This window comes from Emys orbicularis, chromosome 1 (assembly GCF_028017835.1).
Source record: "Emys orbicularis isolate rEmyOrb1 chromosome 1, rEmyOrb1.hap1, whole genome shotgun sequence".
Taxonomy (NCBI): Eukaryota; Metazoa; Chordata; order Testudines; family Emydidae; genus Emys; species Emys orbicularis.
This window is the reverse complement of record NC_088683.1, coordinates 352,998,815-353,015,003: the sequence shown is the minus strand read 5'-3', so window position 1 is coordinate 353,015,003 and position 16,189 is coordinate 352,998,815. Positions and strand designations below refer to the sequence as shown.

The window sequence follows — 16,189 nt, the reverse complement described above, 5'->3', positions numbered from 1 at the left end:
ATTGCAGGCCACAGAACCTCACCCACCCGCTCCTGTTGTACAGCCATAACCTCTGGCTGAGTTTCACAACGCCACCGTGCAAATACCAAGCTCAGTGGGATCTTTATGGATGTGTAGCCCAGCTCTTGATCAGCCAGAACTTGACTGTTTTGAGCTATTTCTAAACAGAAGCCATTCTCTCTAAGTCTGTGCACAGAATTTCTTACTGCCTGTATAACAGGGGTAGGCGGTGGGGGGAGGGATGGCATTTTCACATATTCATGTTATGTATGTATATATTTTCTAATTTGATCATTAGCAATGGGTCTCTCTGTTATAGCTAAGAATTAGCAAGGGCCCATTGCGTTCACAAAAATAATTGCTTGCACACACACATACTCATTAAGCAAAAACAAGTCATTTCACAAGGCTCTAGCTATTGCTGATATTGGGACAAATTGTGTTCTCTGTTATACTGGTGAAAACTGCACTATGCATTGTTTTTCATGCTCTAAGTGTGATGAGAGCCTCATAATGATGTCATGTGTCATAATAATAAAAAGCTACAGAGGCTAAGCATGGGGCCATATAATAAATAAATAAACAGACAGATTGATCAGAAGTCTAAATGCTTGAGACAGAGGTAGTATGTTAATTAATCAGGAGGTAGCTGAAAGTAGGGTTAATTTTAAAATGGCTGATGTGTCGTGTATGAGGAACTAGACCAGCACCTTGCAGTCCCAATACTGGGGAATGTCAAAGGTGACTTAGTGCCATTTTTTCCCCCAAGACCCCAAGCGCATCTGACCAGGCTGGAGGATCTGGACCATATTCTTATTATACTAAAACTGTAAAGTGTTTCTCCTTCACATAAACCTGGTATTGACCTGATTAGGTTCAATATGAGCAAGCAGAGGATAGTTCCTAACAGTATTATATATATTTGGTGTTTCAAAAGGACTAATTTCCCAAAGCTGAGGAAAATTATGAGCAAAATTGATTGGGAGGACAAATTTAGACCCAAAAATATGAATGAAAATTGAGAGTTCTTTAAGAAGAGTTTATTAAATGGTCAAAAAGCCACAATTCCCCAATCAAGAAACAAGACAACTTTGGCTAAAAGCCCATCCTGGCTCAGTGGCAAAGTGAACGCAGAAATTAGAAATAAAAAAAATTGAAAAAAGGGGGAAATAGTTACCAATCAACATAAATCAGAAGTTATGACAAGCAGAAAATTGATAAGGGAAGCTAAAGATAGCAGAGGAAAAATCCATGGCTGGCTGGGCTAAGGTCAATAAGGAGCTTTTTTAGTATACTAGGAACAAAATAAATACTAGTAATAGAATAGACCCACTATTAGATGAAGAAGGTAAAATTGTTAATAATTATTTAGAAAAGGCAGAAGTATTCCATAAATATTTCTGTTCTGTATTTGAAAACAAGCAGGATGATGCACTCATATCACATGAGGATGACAAAGTACTTTTCAGTCTATTAATAACTAAAGAGGATGTTACACAAGTTCTACTGGGCACAGACCTTTTTAAATCAGCAGGACCAGATATATTTGGTGGTGACTCGATTACAATGTATAAGTACCTTCGTGAGGAGAAAACACTGGGTGCTGAAGCGCTCTTTAATCTAGCTGAGAAAGGCATACCAAGAACCAATGGCTAGAAGCTAAAGCCAGACAAATGTAAATTAGAAATTCAGCACACATTTTTAACGGCGAGGGTGATTAACCACTGAACCAAGATACCGGGGAAGTGATGGATTCTCCATCTCTTGATGTCTTCAGATCAAGGCTGGATGTCTTCCTGGGAGATATGCTTTAGTCAAACACAACTTATTGGACTCAATACGGGGGTAACTGGGTGAAATTCTATGGTCTGTGATATACAGGAGATCAGACTAGTTTATGTAATGATCCCTTGTGGCCTTAAATTCTGTGAAAAGCCCATTGTAGCTGGATCCATTGAAGAAGAAGGGAGTCTTTCCACTGATTTCAGTAAGCACTGGATCAGGCTCAATGAGATGAGATTAATCAGCATTCTTCCCAGTGTACTTCTGAAGGACTGCTGACTGTTTCTGCAAGTAGGAATTCAATGACCTGGTTTCAGAACTTGCTGCCCTTGCATATTACAACTCCATTTTCATTGTTTGTTTTATAAAATGTATTGCTTTTTAGCATCTGGTAAGCAGTTCAACATGCTCGCATGAAGAGCCCCACGAAAATGTGACTACATGAGCACTGTCAGTTTCCAGTGCAATGATTTTGCAAAACCCAGCTGGGAACGTATGTGGCTTTCATGAACATGGAAAAAGCCAAGATTTTATCCTTGTAAAACTCTGGAATCTGAGCTATAAAATGAGCATGCATTATAATTATGAAAGTTCAAAGTACTTTTTAGATTTTATACTTGGAACCATTTGGCTTCTTGGACAACACTTCCATTGTTAGATTAATTTAAAAAGATTTCTATATTTGTTGTTTTGAGCTGCTGCTAAAACAGAAGATAATTTCTATTTCTTTTTAAGCCATATTTTCTGACAAAGAGAGATTTTTTCTTTCAACAGTTTACATACAACCATATAGTTCCTTGACCCAACGCTGTTAATGTCAGGTTACAGATATTGGTTAGGGCTGAAATTAAGGGAACCATCTATACCACTGTGACTACAGTTAGTTCCCCAACACCCATTTGAATGAACTGATCTCCACAAGGGTAGCTAAAAAGTCGGATCTTGTATCTTTAACACCTTTATTTTAAAGCTGCCATTAAAGCATCTCAGCTTCCTGTTTCTTGGGCTATAAAGCTAACTGTGGCTGCTGTCCAAAGACAAAATGCTAAGCCAAAAACCCCCCACAAAAACAAAAAGAGATGCTCACTCTCTTATAACAAGAAAGACTCTTTCTGGATGTGGAAAGCAAGAAACAATTTCAATTATAATTATTTCACAACGTGACTAAAGCAGCAGCAGAGGAAGAAAAAGCGTGAAGGGAAGGACTGGCAATGACTTACCCTGACAAATGTTTGCCCTTCGCTTGTTTCTTCTCCCTAATGATTGCTGCCTTGCTTACAAGTACAGTCCTAAAGTGCAGCCTCCTCTGCTCTCTCAGAGATAGTGAGGTACTGCTCTGCACTTTAGAGAGCCTTATGTATTTTATATAACTTTAGGGGAAAGTTGGTAAAGTGACTTAAACATTAAAGTGATTCACCCTAGAACTGCCCAATGAAAACTTCCATTGCCAGATCCCTGCAGGCAGCTTGCTCTCGCTCAGTGCTACTCAACATGTATCTTGTACACGTTACACACAGCAGCTGCCCTAAGCGTTGTTCCTTAATAAGAGCAGAGTATGAAGGAGGCTAGCCCACAGGAAGAAAGGGCTCAGAGTTTCCCCACCATCCTTACTGTAGGACAAAAAAACATAAGGGGTTCCTCTGAATTGTCTCAATCAAGCATTTTTCAAGGGTCAGTCAATAGCAGCATTTTGATGGCATCTTTCCATTTAGTTAAGAGTTCTTTTCATGCCTCCGGTTCCCAGAGGTAATTCACATGGGCAAAATGTGGAGTTCAGGGGTGAGATTATCACCAAGATCACTTAACACCAGACTGAAGGGTCAGCATCCAGTTGATATATTATGCTTTCAGTCGGACCACTTTCCAGAATCACAACAGTTTTTGTTTGTAAACTTTCCTAAGGCCCAATCCAGATCCTGCTGCAATCTATGGGGGCTTTGCCATTGATTTTAATGGGACCAGACAGCATGGTTAGGATACTCTGGACTGATTTCCATCTCAGTTGCACCAGTTTTAATGTAAATGAAGTTGATCCTGTTTAATAATGATGCATGTCAGAGAAGAATCAGGCCATCGTTCTCATGCTGATAATACAGGAGCCTATGAATTACAATACTTTTTAAAATATCAATTGTAGTTTGTCTTTGGGAGGTGCTCAGATGCTATGGTGATGGGCACTTGTATGAAAAACTGGAAAGACAGAAAGGAACACATTTCATTTAGCCTGTAAGCTCTTTGATGCATTGACTGTCATTTATTATATGTCTGTACAACGTTGCGCACAGTGGGACCCAACCTGATTGTGCTCTTTAGGCACTATAAGTAGGCTTGGCAGAATTCAATGTTTTTTATAACTTCAACAGATAATATTGTTGTGTATTTATAATCATTTTTAGATTTAAAATTTCACAATTGTGCAAAACTATGGATGTTAAGCATTTTTAACCATTATTTTTAACTATTTAAATTTTCACATTTGCAGGAAATTGGGGGGGAGGGGTGGGAGAAGAGCCCGACAACTATTTAATGACAGTAGACGCTGAGATTCAAAAGTTAAAGCTTTCTAAACTGTTAAAACAAAATCATCAACATCACACGTCAAAATACACAGAGTAAGTATCCTTAAATCAACAAATCATACCTGTTTTTACTATTCATTTGCTAATCCATTTATAAAAAGCTTAATTCCAAAGTTTAAATCATTGGATTCTGATTCTAAGAAGTTTTCAAGCAGCATTTTTCTCACTTGGTTTATCTGTAGATTTCTAATATTTTTTCAATGTGTGTGTGTACAGTAAAGTCAACATTTACTGTAATTTACCAATAAAAATCGAATCTAGGTCTAAATATAGGTGTTATATCAGAACGACAGTTGTGGATGAAGAATAATAATACTTGCTCTTTTATTGTACCTTTCGACACTGGGTCTCAGTGTTTTGCACATAGTAATTAATTAAGTCTCACACTACCCATGAAATAATTGCAGGACACAAATGTTAATTGAATTGTGATGCCAAGTCCCTTGCTCTAAAAAACAGATCACAATGTATAAAGGCTTTGCCAGAAAGGATTCTTTGGTGTGTTGTTTGTGTCTTTCTTAGCTGAGATTAGATGGAAATAAGGAATGGAAAGGGTCCTGTAAATTAAAAGAAGACAAACAAAACCCTTAATCCTGGATTAGAAAAGAAAAGTGAAAAAAGAAAAGGAAATTTATTGGTAGGGCAAAATATTGGGCTATATTTTAAGGTGAGTGAAAGAAAGCCTTAATATCTCAGTATAAACATAGGCTAAATAAATACAGTACAAGCTGAAGAATGAAGCATTAGTGACTTTCCTATTGATCTCAGGTGGTGCCCAGACACCATGGTAATTGCTGTATCAGAAATGCATAGCTAGATAGCTAGAAATTTCGGAAAGCTGAGCTGAACTAGGGTTAGTATACAGCGTCAAAGGATCAAGGATAAACTGAGCTCAAGTTAGCTTTTGGGACAATCTTTAAACAACAAAAAGAAAGCTGCTTTATAAACACATCACAGTGCTGGAACCGTTTTACTGTTGAAGCCTTTTGCCGGTCGTGAGCAATGCAGCTCTAAGTGAAACAGTGGCTGTAAGGAGTTTAAATAAATGGAGAGCTGAAACAGCAGAGAGCGATCTGACTCCAATCAAATGAGTGGCTGTTTTGGCTCTGTAATACATTTTCCATCCGTATCTTTAATTTGAATCAAATGCACATCTCTTTTGGTGTTTGTGAAATGCAACCGCATCACATGCTTAAAATGCAGGAAAATAGCAAGTGCTTTACTACATCAAATTATACATCCATCTGGCCTGGTAACTGGATCAGGAAGATACTTCTTCTGTTTCAGATGAAAGCAACTACTCTTCATCCCTAATTCACTTAGAAACCAATACTGTTCCTAGTATCTAGCCAAGCAGCTGGTGGACATGAAAGAGCTGGATAATCTAACAAGTCTTTTCCATTTCTAATGCCTATGATCTCTATGGGGACAGAATTTTTTCTCCCAAGATGTGGAGTGATAGCAGAGCTTCTCCACAGAGCTGTCCTAGCAGCCCTTGTTCCTACCACATATTAGGGTTGCCAACCCTCCCGGATTGGCCGGGAGTCTACCAGAATTGGCCTCGATCTCCTGGGGGCTATTGAAAGCAATCTGGGAGATTTAATAGGCTGCTAAAAGTCCGGTGGGTGGCGCAGCAGGGCTAAGGCAGGCTCTCTACCTGCCCTGGCTCCGGGCAGCTCCCGGAAGCAGACGGCATGTCCGGCTCCTAGGTGCAGGGGTGGCAAGGAGGTCTCCACGCACTGCTCCCACCTCGAGCGCTGACTCTGCTGCTCCCATTAGCCGGGAACCCCTCAGCCCCAGCCTGGAGCCCCTTCCTGCAACCCTGACCCTCTCATCCCCAGCCCCACCCCAGAGCCTGCACCCCCCAAATGTAGCCCTCATCCTCTTCCACACCCCAACCCTGTGCCCCAGCCCTGAGCTCCCTCCTGCACCCCAAACCACTCATCCCCAGCCACACCCCAGAGCCCACATCTCCAGCTGGAGCCCTCAGACCCTCACACACCCCAACCCCCTGCCCCAGCCTGGAACGACCTCCCACACCCTGAACCCCTCATGTCTGGCCCCATCCTGGAGCCCGCACCCCCATCTGGAACCCTCACCCCCTCCCACACCCTAATCCCCTGCCCTAGCCCGCTGAAAGTGGGTGAGGGTGGAGAGAGCGAACAACAGAGGGAGGGGGGATGGAGTGAGCAGAGGCGGGGCCTTGGAAGAGGGGCGGGCAGGGGCATGCGGGATCCCCAAATTCTATTCAGTTACTGCACAGTGGAACCAGACTCGTTCCAGTGCAAGCAAAGCCCTCCACGCCTGCAGAAAAGGAGGCAGGATTTGGAGTTTGCCACTTGTGCCTTTTTGTACATGGGAGAAAAAATTCCTTCCTGACTCCCCCAACCAGCTACACAGTTTAATACTCTGGAGCACAGGATTTGTTCATCCTTGTTACTGCCGTACCTTGTATAATTGAAAATAGTACAAACAGTCCCCAAATGAACAATTTCTGTTAAAATTACAGCCACAACATGTGTTTCCATGACCTCCAGGAACAGCAAATTTGCAGATTAGTTACAGGCTGCCTAAAGAAGTCTTTCCTTTCAGTGGCTCTGATTTCACTGCCCTTGCAGTTTTTATGTTGCAGCCTTGACCTAATACAGTTTTCTCTTTGGCGTATGCACCTTACAAGACCAGCCTGTGAAGTGTCTTCAGGATTTGGATATAAGGCTCTTCCTTTGCATTAGCTGTCAGTGCATGCAGTGCTCTGCTATTGGTGTGCATTGTTGCAATTGACTTAGTGTAGTCTCAATGAATATTTGAAAAGATAGTAGAGAGTGAATTTAAAGCTGGTTAATTCCAATGAAAAATAGCCTCTGATGCTTAATAGGCTTTTTTCTATTTTGTTTGCCATTATCTCTCAAGACCAGTGATTCAATCCTGCAAAAGCTTCAGCTAGAGCACAATGTTTACACATGCTGCCAGTCATTAAGTTTATATGGACTCTTGCTTCTTTCCCAATTGCCCCCCACCCCCAGATCTTTGAAATGAAAGAACAGCAAGATAAATAAGCCACAGACTATTAAAGAGCATAAACTCTTTGGTAAAATGGAAATACACCTGCTGCTCTATGGCTTTTCAGTCTTAAATAGATAACATAGTGGATGCTGCAGATGTGTTTTAAAAAAATGCAACTGTCTCCTGCAAAGAGTTTCAAAAAGGTCCAAATGGCTCTTTGTTTTCATGCTGATCGATGTATCCGTCCATCCATCCCAGACCTAAGCAAGAGCTCTGTGTAAGCCTGAAAGCTTGTCTCTTTCACCAACAAAAGGTGGGCCAATTAAAGATATTATCTCACCCACCTCATCTCTCTAATATCTGTGTGTGTGTCTGTTTTGTATCTGAGCACCCGGCACATAAAACATATTGGCAATAGCAAAGTCCCTAGTGGAGTTCATGAAGTCTCTGGCTCGTTTCAGGTTAAGAAAACTCTGCTTGAGGTAGTTTTCTTGTTTTTGTTTTCATTTGAATGGAGGGCTGTGCTGTGAATGGCATTCTGGTGCACTACCTTCCCCAGTGGACTGGAGCACTAGTATCAACTGCTAGGTGGATGAAAGAGAATTAAACTCCAAATCACTGCCAGGGGCCCTGATCCAAAGCTTGCTCACTTTAATGGGAGTCTTTCCATTGACTTCAACTTCTTTTGGATTGGGCCAATGGTCATAAAAGAGAATTTTCATAATTACTTTAACTGGCAAGAGCCAGTGGCAACTGGCCAAGTTATCAACATTCACTAGACATAATAAGGGCTATATTTTGCCACTCTTACTCATGTTCAACAATACCTTAACGATTCAAACAGTCTCAGGGAAATCAATAGCAGTGAGATACTACTCAACATGAGTAAGGATATCTGAATACTCTGACAAACAAATACAGAAGTACATAAATATCAGTGATCTAACAATAAATAAGCACTTATTTTGTAAACAGACCAGAAAATTAAAAAATGCATTGTTATTAAAAACGTCATAATTTTGATCAGGATACAACCCATCTTGTCAGAAGTTGATCAAAGTAAATTTTTTTGGGGAGGTGATACAATTCTTATCTGCAACTTGACAGGATGTAAAAAATAATTACAAATGAAAAGGTTATTCATAATTTTTAAATGAGTTAATTAGTAAACCCAGTCAGAGTCTCTCATTACAGTAATTAATAATTGATTATACTTGAAATTAAACACAATTTTTCATCAAAATCTAATTAAATAACTGCTTTTTTGCCTGCTGATTAAATCATTGGGCCTGGCAGTGATACTCTTTGTTAAATATGTTTATGCTGTACTGAACCGATGAATTTTATTTTTAATAATTGATAGTTCCTTTAGAAATTAGCAATAACGACCCATAATTACGACAGTTCAACCTGATCAGCATTCCTGGCACCTTGCCAGCAACACACAGTGCTTGGCAGATGCCACAGGATTCATCCAAATGGGGAAAAAAGGACCTAAGCATAACCCATGGACATAATTTTTAACCATATTAACTATGAATTAAATCAGGACTTCAAAACGGCTGGAAAAGGTTTCTGAACAGGAGAGCATTAAGGGGCAAGTCAGCCTTCCAGACCTGTCTGTAACACAGCAAAGTGTATATACATCCACAGTCATCATTAATGGACACCAACGTTTTAAGTGAGCTATGAAGAGATACCTCTGACACGGAGAGACAATGTCCAATGGAACCCTGTTCAGTGCACAAGGAGAATGCTAGATAAATGAGACAGACAGGCTCAAACGTAAGTAGCAAATGATAAAACTGACTGTACATTCCATCAAACTGTTACTGATTTAATGCTGGTTAATTAATCATTTCTGCTCCTATTATAGCAAGCACAAAAGTGACCGAAGTATAATACGAGTCAGCAGTGGAAAAGATTCAGTCATTAGAGCAGCACACATAAAGGGAACATGGTGAAACTGATCATTGGTGGTAACTGTAGTAATAATTATACACATATGAAATGAAAGCGAAAAATCTTTCAATCCAGGTAACCATTTGCTAGTTCTTATCGCAACATTTTACAGATCTTTAGCCTACAGGAAGTTACAGTGAAATCAAAGACAACAGCTTGTTTGTGCCACACAGAACAGGCTCTTTCACCTGTGGCTACACAACAGTTTGCATCATTGCCATTTTAAAAGAGGAGTCTAGCAGAGAACCTATATAAACTAATACCAGGGTTATCAGCAAAGAAGGAAGAGAAATGAAAGGTAATACCTAGACCTTAGAAGTTGAGGAATACTATTCTCACCTTACTAGTTCAGTTGCTCCTTGCAATAAGCACTGGAAACCTTAGAAATCCAGGAAACCAATTGCAGAAAAAACTCAAACAAAAATGTTGTTGCACAGCTGCAACAGGACAGCAAATTTTCCAGATCTTCTGTATTTCAAAGTTAATTTATTCCACTAACCCTCAAAATGTTGAGCGAAAGCCCCTGAACTACTTCCTCAGTCTAATACAACTCCCAGACTGTTCCCCTTATTCATGCAAGTAGTTCCATTAATTTCAATAAAATTACTCGTGTAAGACAAGCAACATTTAGCTCCAAGCCAAGTGGAGATTTTGCCGGAGTAAGAACAGAGCCAACATTTCAGGATTTGGAGTCTGACTCGGCTCCCACTGACTTTGATGGGAGCACAGTCGGGACCCCAGTCTCGCTATTATGGTTTATTGTAGGAGGGCTTGTCTCATTCTAGCTGATTCCAACACTTTCTCAAGCAGAAAAGGAACAATTCAATCTCTTTACATACAGCATATGAAACAGGTTCTATTAAACCTTGGTGGTACTATTAAATGAAGTGAGCCCCACATTGCAACACCCACCAAATTCAATGGGCTTACACAGGTTTCAGGGCTTGTCAGACAGAGAGTTAGTGCACAGCAAGCTGGCGTGTAAATCCACAGTGCACCAGCCTGCTGCGCACTAAAGATCCATGTGGACCCAGCACCTGCACATTAAAAGTTCCCTAGTGCACACTGACTTGCTGCTATTTGAGACTGGAATATGTCAAAGCACACTTGAGAACTTTTAGTGCGCAGTTGCATGGTCCATGCAGCCAGTTAGCGCACGGCAGACTAGTGTGTTGTAGATTTACACCTCAGCTTGCCACACACTAACTCTCCATCTAGACAAGCCCCAGGAGGCCTTACTTGTTAGTTACTATGGGTGTAACCAACTTGGTCTTGCAGTTCCCAAATGTTAGCAACACTGGCGCTGAGGGTAGAGAATAAAAAGGCTGAAAAGTGGAATATGCTTACCGATAAAATAAGCAAGCAGGATCACCAGCGTGACTGAGATGATAATGGCACTCAGAGCAGCACATTTCCAGTTACAGTACTTATAGGGTTTCTTCAGATTAAAGGCAGGCCTAGAGAAGGTACTTCTGGGAAGAGGCCTAGGGGGAGGTGAGTACACAGTGCTGGACGTCAGGGGATATCCCGGTGATGTTGTACAAAAGAGGGGAGAGGTGCCTCCGGGTTTAAACAGGAAGTGCCTGAGGGAAGAAAGACAAAGAGTAGGTAACTCTTCACGAAAATAAAAGCAGAGGCAGAATTCAAAGCTTAGGGACGGTGGCTGCTTCCGGAGTGAAGAAAGCAGCATCACACAATGTTTTGTAAATACATGGATGCCATGCACAGAAGAGAAGAATAAAAAACAGACAAGTCACACAGAGTAAAGGAAAAACGTCACAGTGCCAACAATACTGCAGAGAACACTTCGACAGAAAGAGATGTCTCCACAGGAAAGCTCACATTACAGTGAAATGAGAGATCCCAAGGATAGCTAGGACAGATCAATTCACGCAAGCAGGACTGAGGGCCTGCTCCTGCTCCCAGTGAAACTTTCAATTGAATTTTAATGGGAGCAAGTTGGAGGTGGGGGAGAGCATGAACATTTATCCAAACATACTGATTGCTGCAAGAGAGCTTTGTTTTGTTTGTTTGTTTTTTGCTGTGTGGAGATGGGGAAAAGGGAGTCCTTTCACGGTGTCGAAATTGCCACAGTGTCCCCGGTTTTCCATCCCTACATTTTGACAGCAGCCATATTTTAGCCTAGTTGTTTTATGGAAGACAGTAATGTAAGGACATTGAGCAAGTCTCACTAAAATCAGAGGAAAGAATCCCATTGACTTCTATGGGAGTTGGGTCAAACTGTAAATGAAAACTCCAATTTTCAGGAAAAGCTCTTGAGAACTTTAAGGCACCTGAATCCCTCTATTCCTGGATTTTCTTCAGGAGTGAAGGGACAGGAAGGAGAAACAGTGGTAGCCTGGGTGGTAGGCCTGATTCTCCTCTCTCTAGGCCAGTGTAAATCAGGAGTAACTCCACTACTGTGGGATCAGAATCAGGCCCAGTGCAGCTAGTATTTTTAGTCATGATTTTATGGGCTAGATCCTGAGCAGTGATAAATCAGTACCGCCCCACTGAAGTCAATGGGGTTATGCTGGTTTATGCCAGTTGAGCATGTGGCCCAAGGTTTCCATCTCAAAGACACACATGTAATAATAGGGACGAACTCTCACATGCAGAAACATTGCTGTGAAGAAAAGTCATGGAACAATTTGTGCAGTATAAAGTGATGTGGATTTTCTTTCAGAACAATGTTTATATTACTTCTGGCAAACCCGTTAATTAACTGTACAAAATAATGGTTGCTAGAACATGACTCATTATTTCCACTATTCGTCTAGGTTAAAACTTTAATTCTTGCAGCAGTGTCTCCACTATTAATTTATTTCTTTGCTTTATTTAGCTACAGATTTATTTGGTCCCCACTGAAGAGGCATCTGCAGTGTACAAATATAACAAGCAGTATTGCAGTTGATGATGATTATTTAATTAGGAAACCACTAACACACAGCATGTCATACAGGTTTGGTGTACTGTGTAATCTTCTTAGAAGCCCTTTATAACTTAAAAAGTTATATGATCAAAAGTTAAATTAAAAAAGTGATGGTTACCATCAAAATGGGATGTTAAATCAACACCAAAGGCCTGGGTTTAAAGAAATGCCCTATCATCACTGCTATCAGTGTCAAAAAGATACTTCTGTTCCTTTGTAAGGCAATGAACCTGGAAAATATCAGTTTAACATTTGCAGTATTGTTCAGCCAGCCTCATAGTAGTTTAAAGTCTTCACTGAAATGCAAGTAACCTTAGTTTGTAAAGGACTGTAAATTGCTACAGATACAGCTTATTAGTGAAATGATTTTCAAAATGGCAAAGAAAGCCAATGAGATGCTATGGATCATCAGCATATTAATGAGGGTCCCATTAATATGTACAGGATGCTGTGCTCCAAGCTCAGGAACCTCATTTTTTAAAGCCATCTTAGAAGAGGCAAAAAATGGCATTGCCCTTAAAACATCATTGAAGTGACAAATGCTTTCATGCAAAGATCATAATGACTGTACAGTAAACAGAAAGACCACATAAGTGTCACATACCCATCATTGTAAGCACCGTCATGTCGGGAGGAGGTGAGAATGTCCATCTCAATGAGGTTGTCCTGCAATGTCTCTAGGAATGTCTGCTTTGCTATGTTTCTACATACATATGGAAACATGAATGAAGCCAGTGAGTCATGCATCTATGAAGTGTGATCGTATAAACCACAATGGTTATAGTGCAGTTGTGCATGGAATTAGAATGATGGACCATATATTTATATGTATAAGATATTACACATATACATATACAGCATTTAAGAATGTTCACTTCTAAGTATGCGTATACACACATATATATGAGCGCACACACATCCCTGTGTGCATATATATAAAGTTCGGGTTTTTATGTCTATGTACATTATTATTTTGCTGACAGTGCAGAAAAAATATGTATGAAACTTTTTGATCTGCTGGATTCAAAAGACCAAATCTTAATTTAGCAAAGCTGTACTCCAATAATGAGTGTGCATCAGTGTCTGTTTCTGTGCAAAGACTGAATACACTACCCAAATACCGTCAATACCGTGGTTCCATCTTGTGTCATCACTAAGGCTAAGATTTTGTCTTGGTTATTTTTAGTAAAAGTCATAGACAGGTCACGGGCAATAAACAAAAATTCACGGAAGCCATGACCTGTCTGTGACTTGCTGCTGCGATTCCATGGTTTCCCCCACCACCGTGGTGGCTGGGAGCTGTGGGGTTGCCCCTCCGCCCACGGTGAAAAAGCTCCTTACAAACACTTAAGTCTCAGTTTACAGACAATGAGGCACAGACAGGGGAACGTGCCCAAGGTCCCACAGTCGGTCAGAGGCACAGCTGGGAACCAGAACCGAGACCTCCTGGCCTGCAGTCCTGTGCCACAAGACCAGACACAAGAACATCCTTCTCATCTTCTGCAAAATCAAATCCATCCCTGATTTTGCCATTCTCTATTTTCAAACAACAAAAGTAAATCTGAGTCTGCATCTTGAAACGTCAGTAAATTCCCAAGCCAAGACTAAAGAAGAGAAACACATCAGCCTTGTGACACTTGATCACTTATGCAGGATTAAGGGCTTACAAGATATGAGAGGCATGTGGTGAACTCTGTCACAGAAGCTGTATTCAGGTAGCAGGCTATACCAAGGGAAACTTCAGTACTGCCGCATTATGCAAACCTCCCTCTATGAAGTGTCCTTAACCTTAGTTTTCATCTCTCCTTCTCGCTAATGCCAGTACTCGTTTAGTTCAAGCCCCCGCCTTTGTTGGCTATGGGCTGCACTGACAGCACAGATCTGCAGTTGATCCCAGTGACAGGAATGTGATTCATATTCATAGCTTTCAAGTACAGTGGATCAACATGCTTGAGCTGAGACACAGCACTGGAAATATCAACCCATCTCAAAGTATTTACTGCTTCCACTCGTTCCCCAAGAATGCAGGAAAAGTTGGATGTTATTCAATGTAATAAAGAAGCTACACACTCGCACACAGAGCCTTTAATGGATAAAAGGCAAGGCACGTAACAACACAGTAATCAGTAAAGGTTCATGAATAGTTAAAATTTGTGTAAAACTGGTGATTCCATGTATTTCAGTGGTGAATTGTCAATAAGATGGGAGATAACACTGGGTTATGTGAGCTTCTGATGCATGTCAGGGACAGAGCAGTCACACACTGAGCTACATTGGCAATTATTACACAACTGCGCTGTTCATTTACTATGGGCCAGATTCTAACCCCTTACTTAATCTGAGTAGGGGTTTACGCTGGGTAGACTTGCTAATTCTGGAGTAAAATCCTGACTCAACTTGAGTCAGGGAGGTATAATCTGGTCCTCGGTGCTTACAGCCTGAAATTCTCTGGGACTAGCGTTGTCCTGAAGCTACAGCTGTGCCAAACAAATGGCCATCTCAGCTGGGATTTATTTGCTCACTGCAAGGTCACATTTACCAGAACAGAAAGGAGAGGTCAGAGAAAAAAGGGAGGAATAAAGAGCAGAGAAAGCGTGGGGAGAAATGACTCACCTGTAAGATCTCACTGCTGAGCAAATTTGTTTTCATACAATACATTGCTTTTAAAGCAGCAAAGGAAGAAGAAGTGGAGAAAAGAGAGGCAGAAAGAGAACTAGAGGAAAAGGGGAGAGGAGTGAGGAAAAAGAAATGAAGAAAAAGAGGGAAGGAGGAGATGTGAGGAGGGGCTCTTCTTCCAGCAACATATGAAATTCTCATGGGCATAGTATTTGTAAGATTTAAGCACCTATACTTTGCATTTATAATAGCTTTTGCATTAAACTCAACCTGTCCCCACCCAACCCTCCACTCTGAACATCCCGAGGTCATTCAAAAGCTGAACCCAGATCTGAATTCTGCTAATAGTCCCAATGTTATTAAAAATCAAAACCAGACACCGTCAAATTTGGGCTGGGAGAGGTTTGCAATCCAGTGTTGTATACACATTTTCTAGCTTGTGCTGGTCTCTGTTTAAAAGATATAGCTTTCTCTTTATGTTTTCTCTCTGTGCTGGCTAATGTGGAATTACAAAAATGGCTATTCAACAGAAATACAGTTCCATTTTTGACATGAGATTATCACAATACCATATTTCTATACTTCAAAGGTCTTAATTCTTGGATTAATTTCTCTGGGATGAAATTTATTTTTTAAACGTTGAACTTTTTGTGGTTTACTTATTATTCCACTAGTTGCTGATCTTTTTGATCCCTAAGTAGCTAGATTTTTGCAGTGGGAAGAATCTACACAGTTACTGTACATAGCAGGAAGAATTCTGCTTTCAAGTCTGAAGGACAAACCTGAACAACGGTGTCTGGTCTCTGAGAACTCTCTCAGAAGTAAAGGTAAGATCTGTGGATGTCGGAGATGAGCCACACCGAGAAGAGCCACACGTTACTAATCACCCATGCGATGCAGTCTCTCTTTATTATGTTGCCACTATCTCTACAACATATTTTATTATCCAAATAGTTTGTTTAGTGGGGGAACAATAGTATCTTGATGCTGTCCAACTGAATTACTAGTCAGCACGTAGAATCTTTTACCTGTTCTTTATCTGGAAAACTCTCAAGTGATACTGGTCATAACAAACATAAAGACAATATAATGCCCTTCCAGCTGACGTGTCAGAAGCTACATAACTGCCCACCAAATAATCTGTTTTCTATACGATGTCAATGTATAGTGTGATGACAGCCAGGATCAAGTAACCATGACAGTAGTTTATGAAGCAAGTGAAAGCCTTAAACTAAATACAAAGACTTCTTCTTGTCAGTAAATTCTAGATGACCAGTCTGGTTAAGAGCAATAATACGAATTCCCCAATATGTCT

General features: G+C 40.6%; 1 protein-coding gene across 4 annotated transcripts in view; it reads right to left on the bottom strand.

The window, feature by feature from the left end:
* Positions 1-16,189, bottom strand: part of TENM4 (teneurin transmembrane protein 4) — a 427,958-nt gene that overhangs the window by 223,146 nt on the left and 188,623 nt on the right. For 3 of the 4 annotated variants that reach the window (XM_065406816.1, XM_065406791.1, XM_065406800.1), the window contains exons 5-6: positions 12,863-12,961; positions 10,674-10,909 (exon numbers count right to left, since the gene is read on the bottom strand). In XM_065406816.1, coding sequence (XP_065262888.1) covers positions 10,674-10,909; positions 12,863-12,961 — 335 coding nt within the window. The remainder of the gene's footprint in view (positions 1-10,673; positions 10,910-12,862; positions 12,962-16,189) is intronic. The other variant, XM_065406809.1, reaches the window with a different exon arrangement.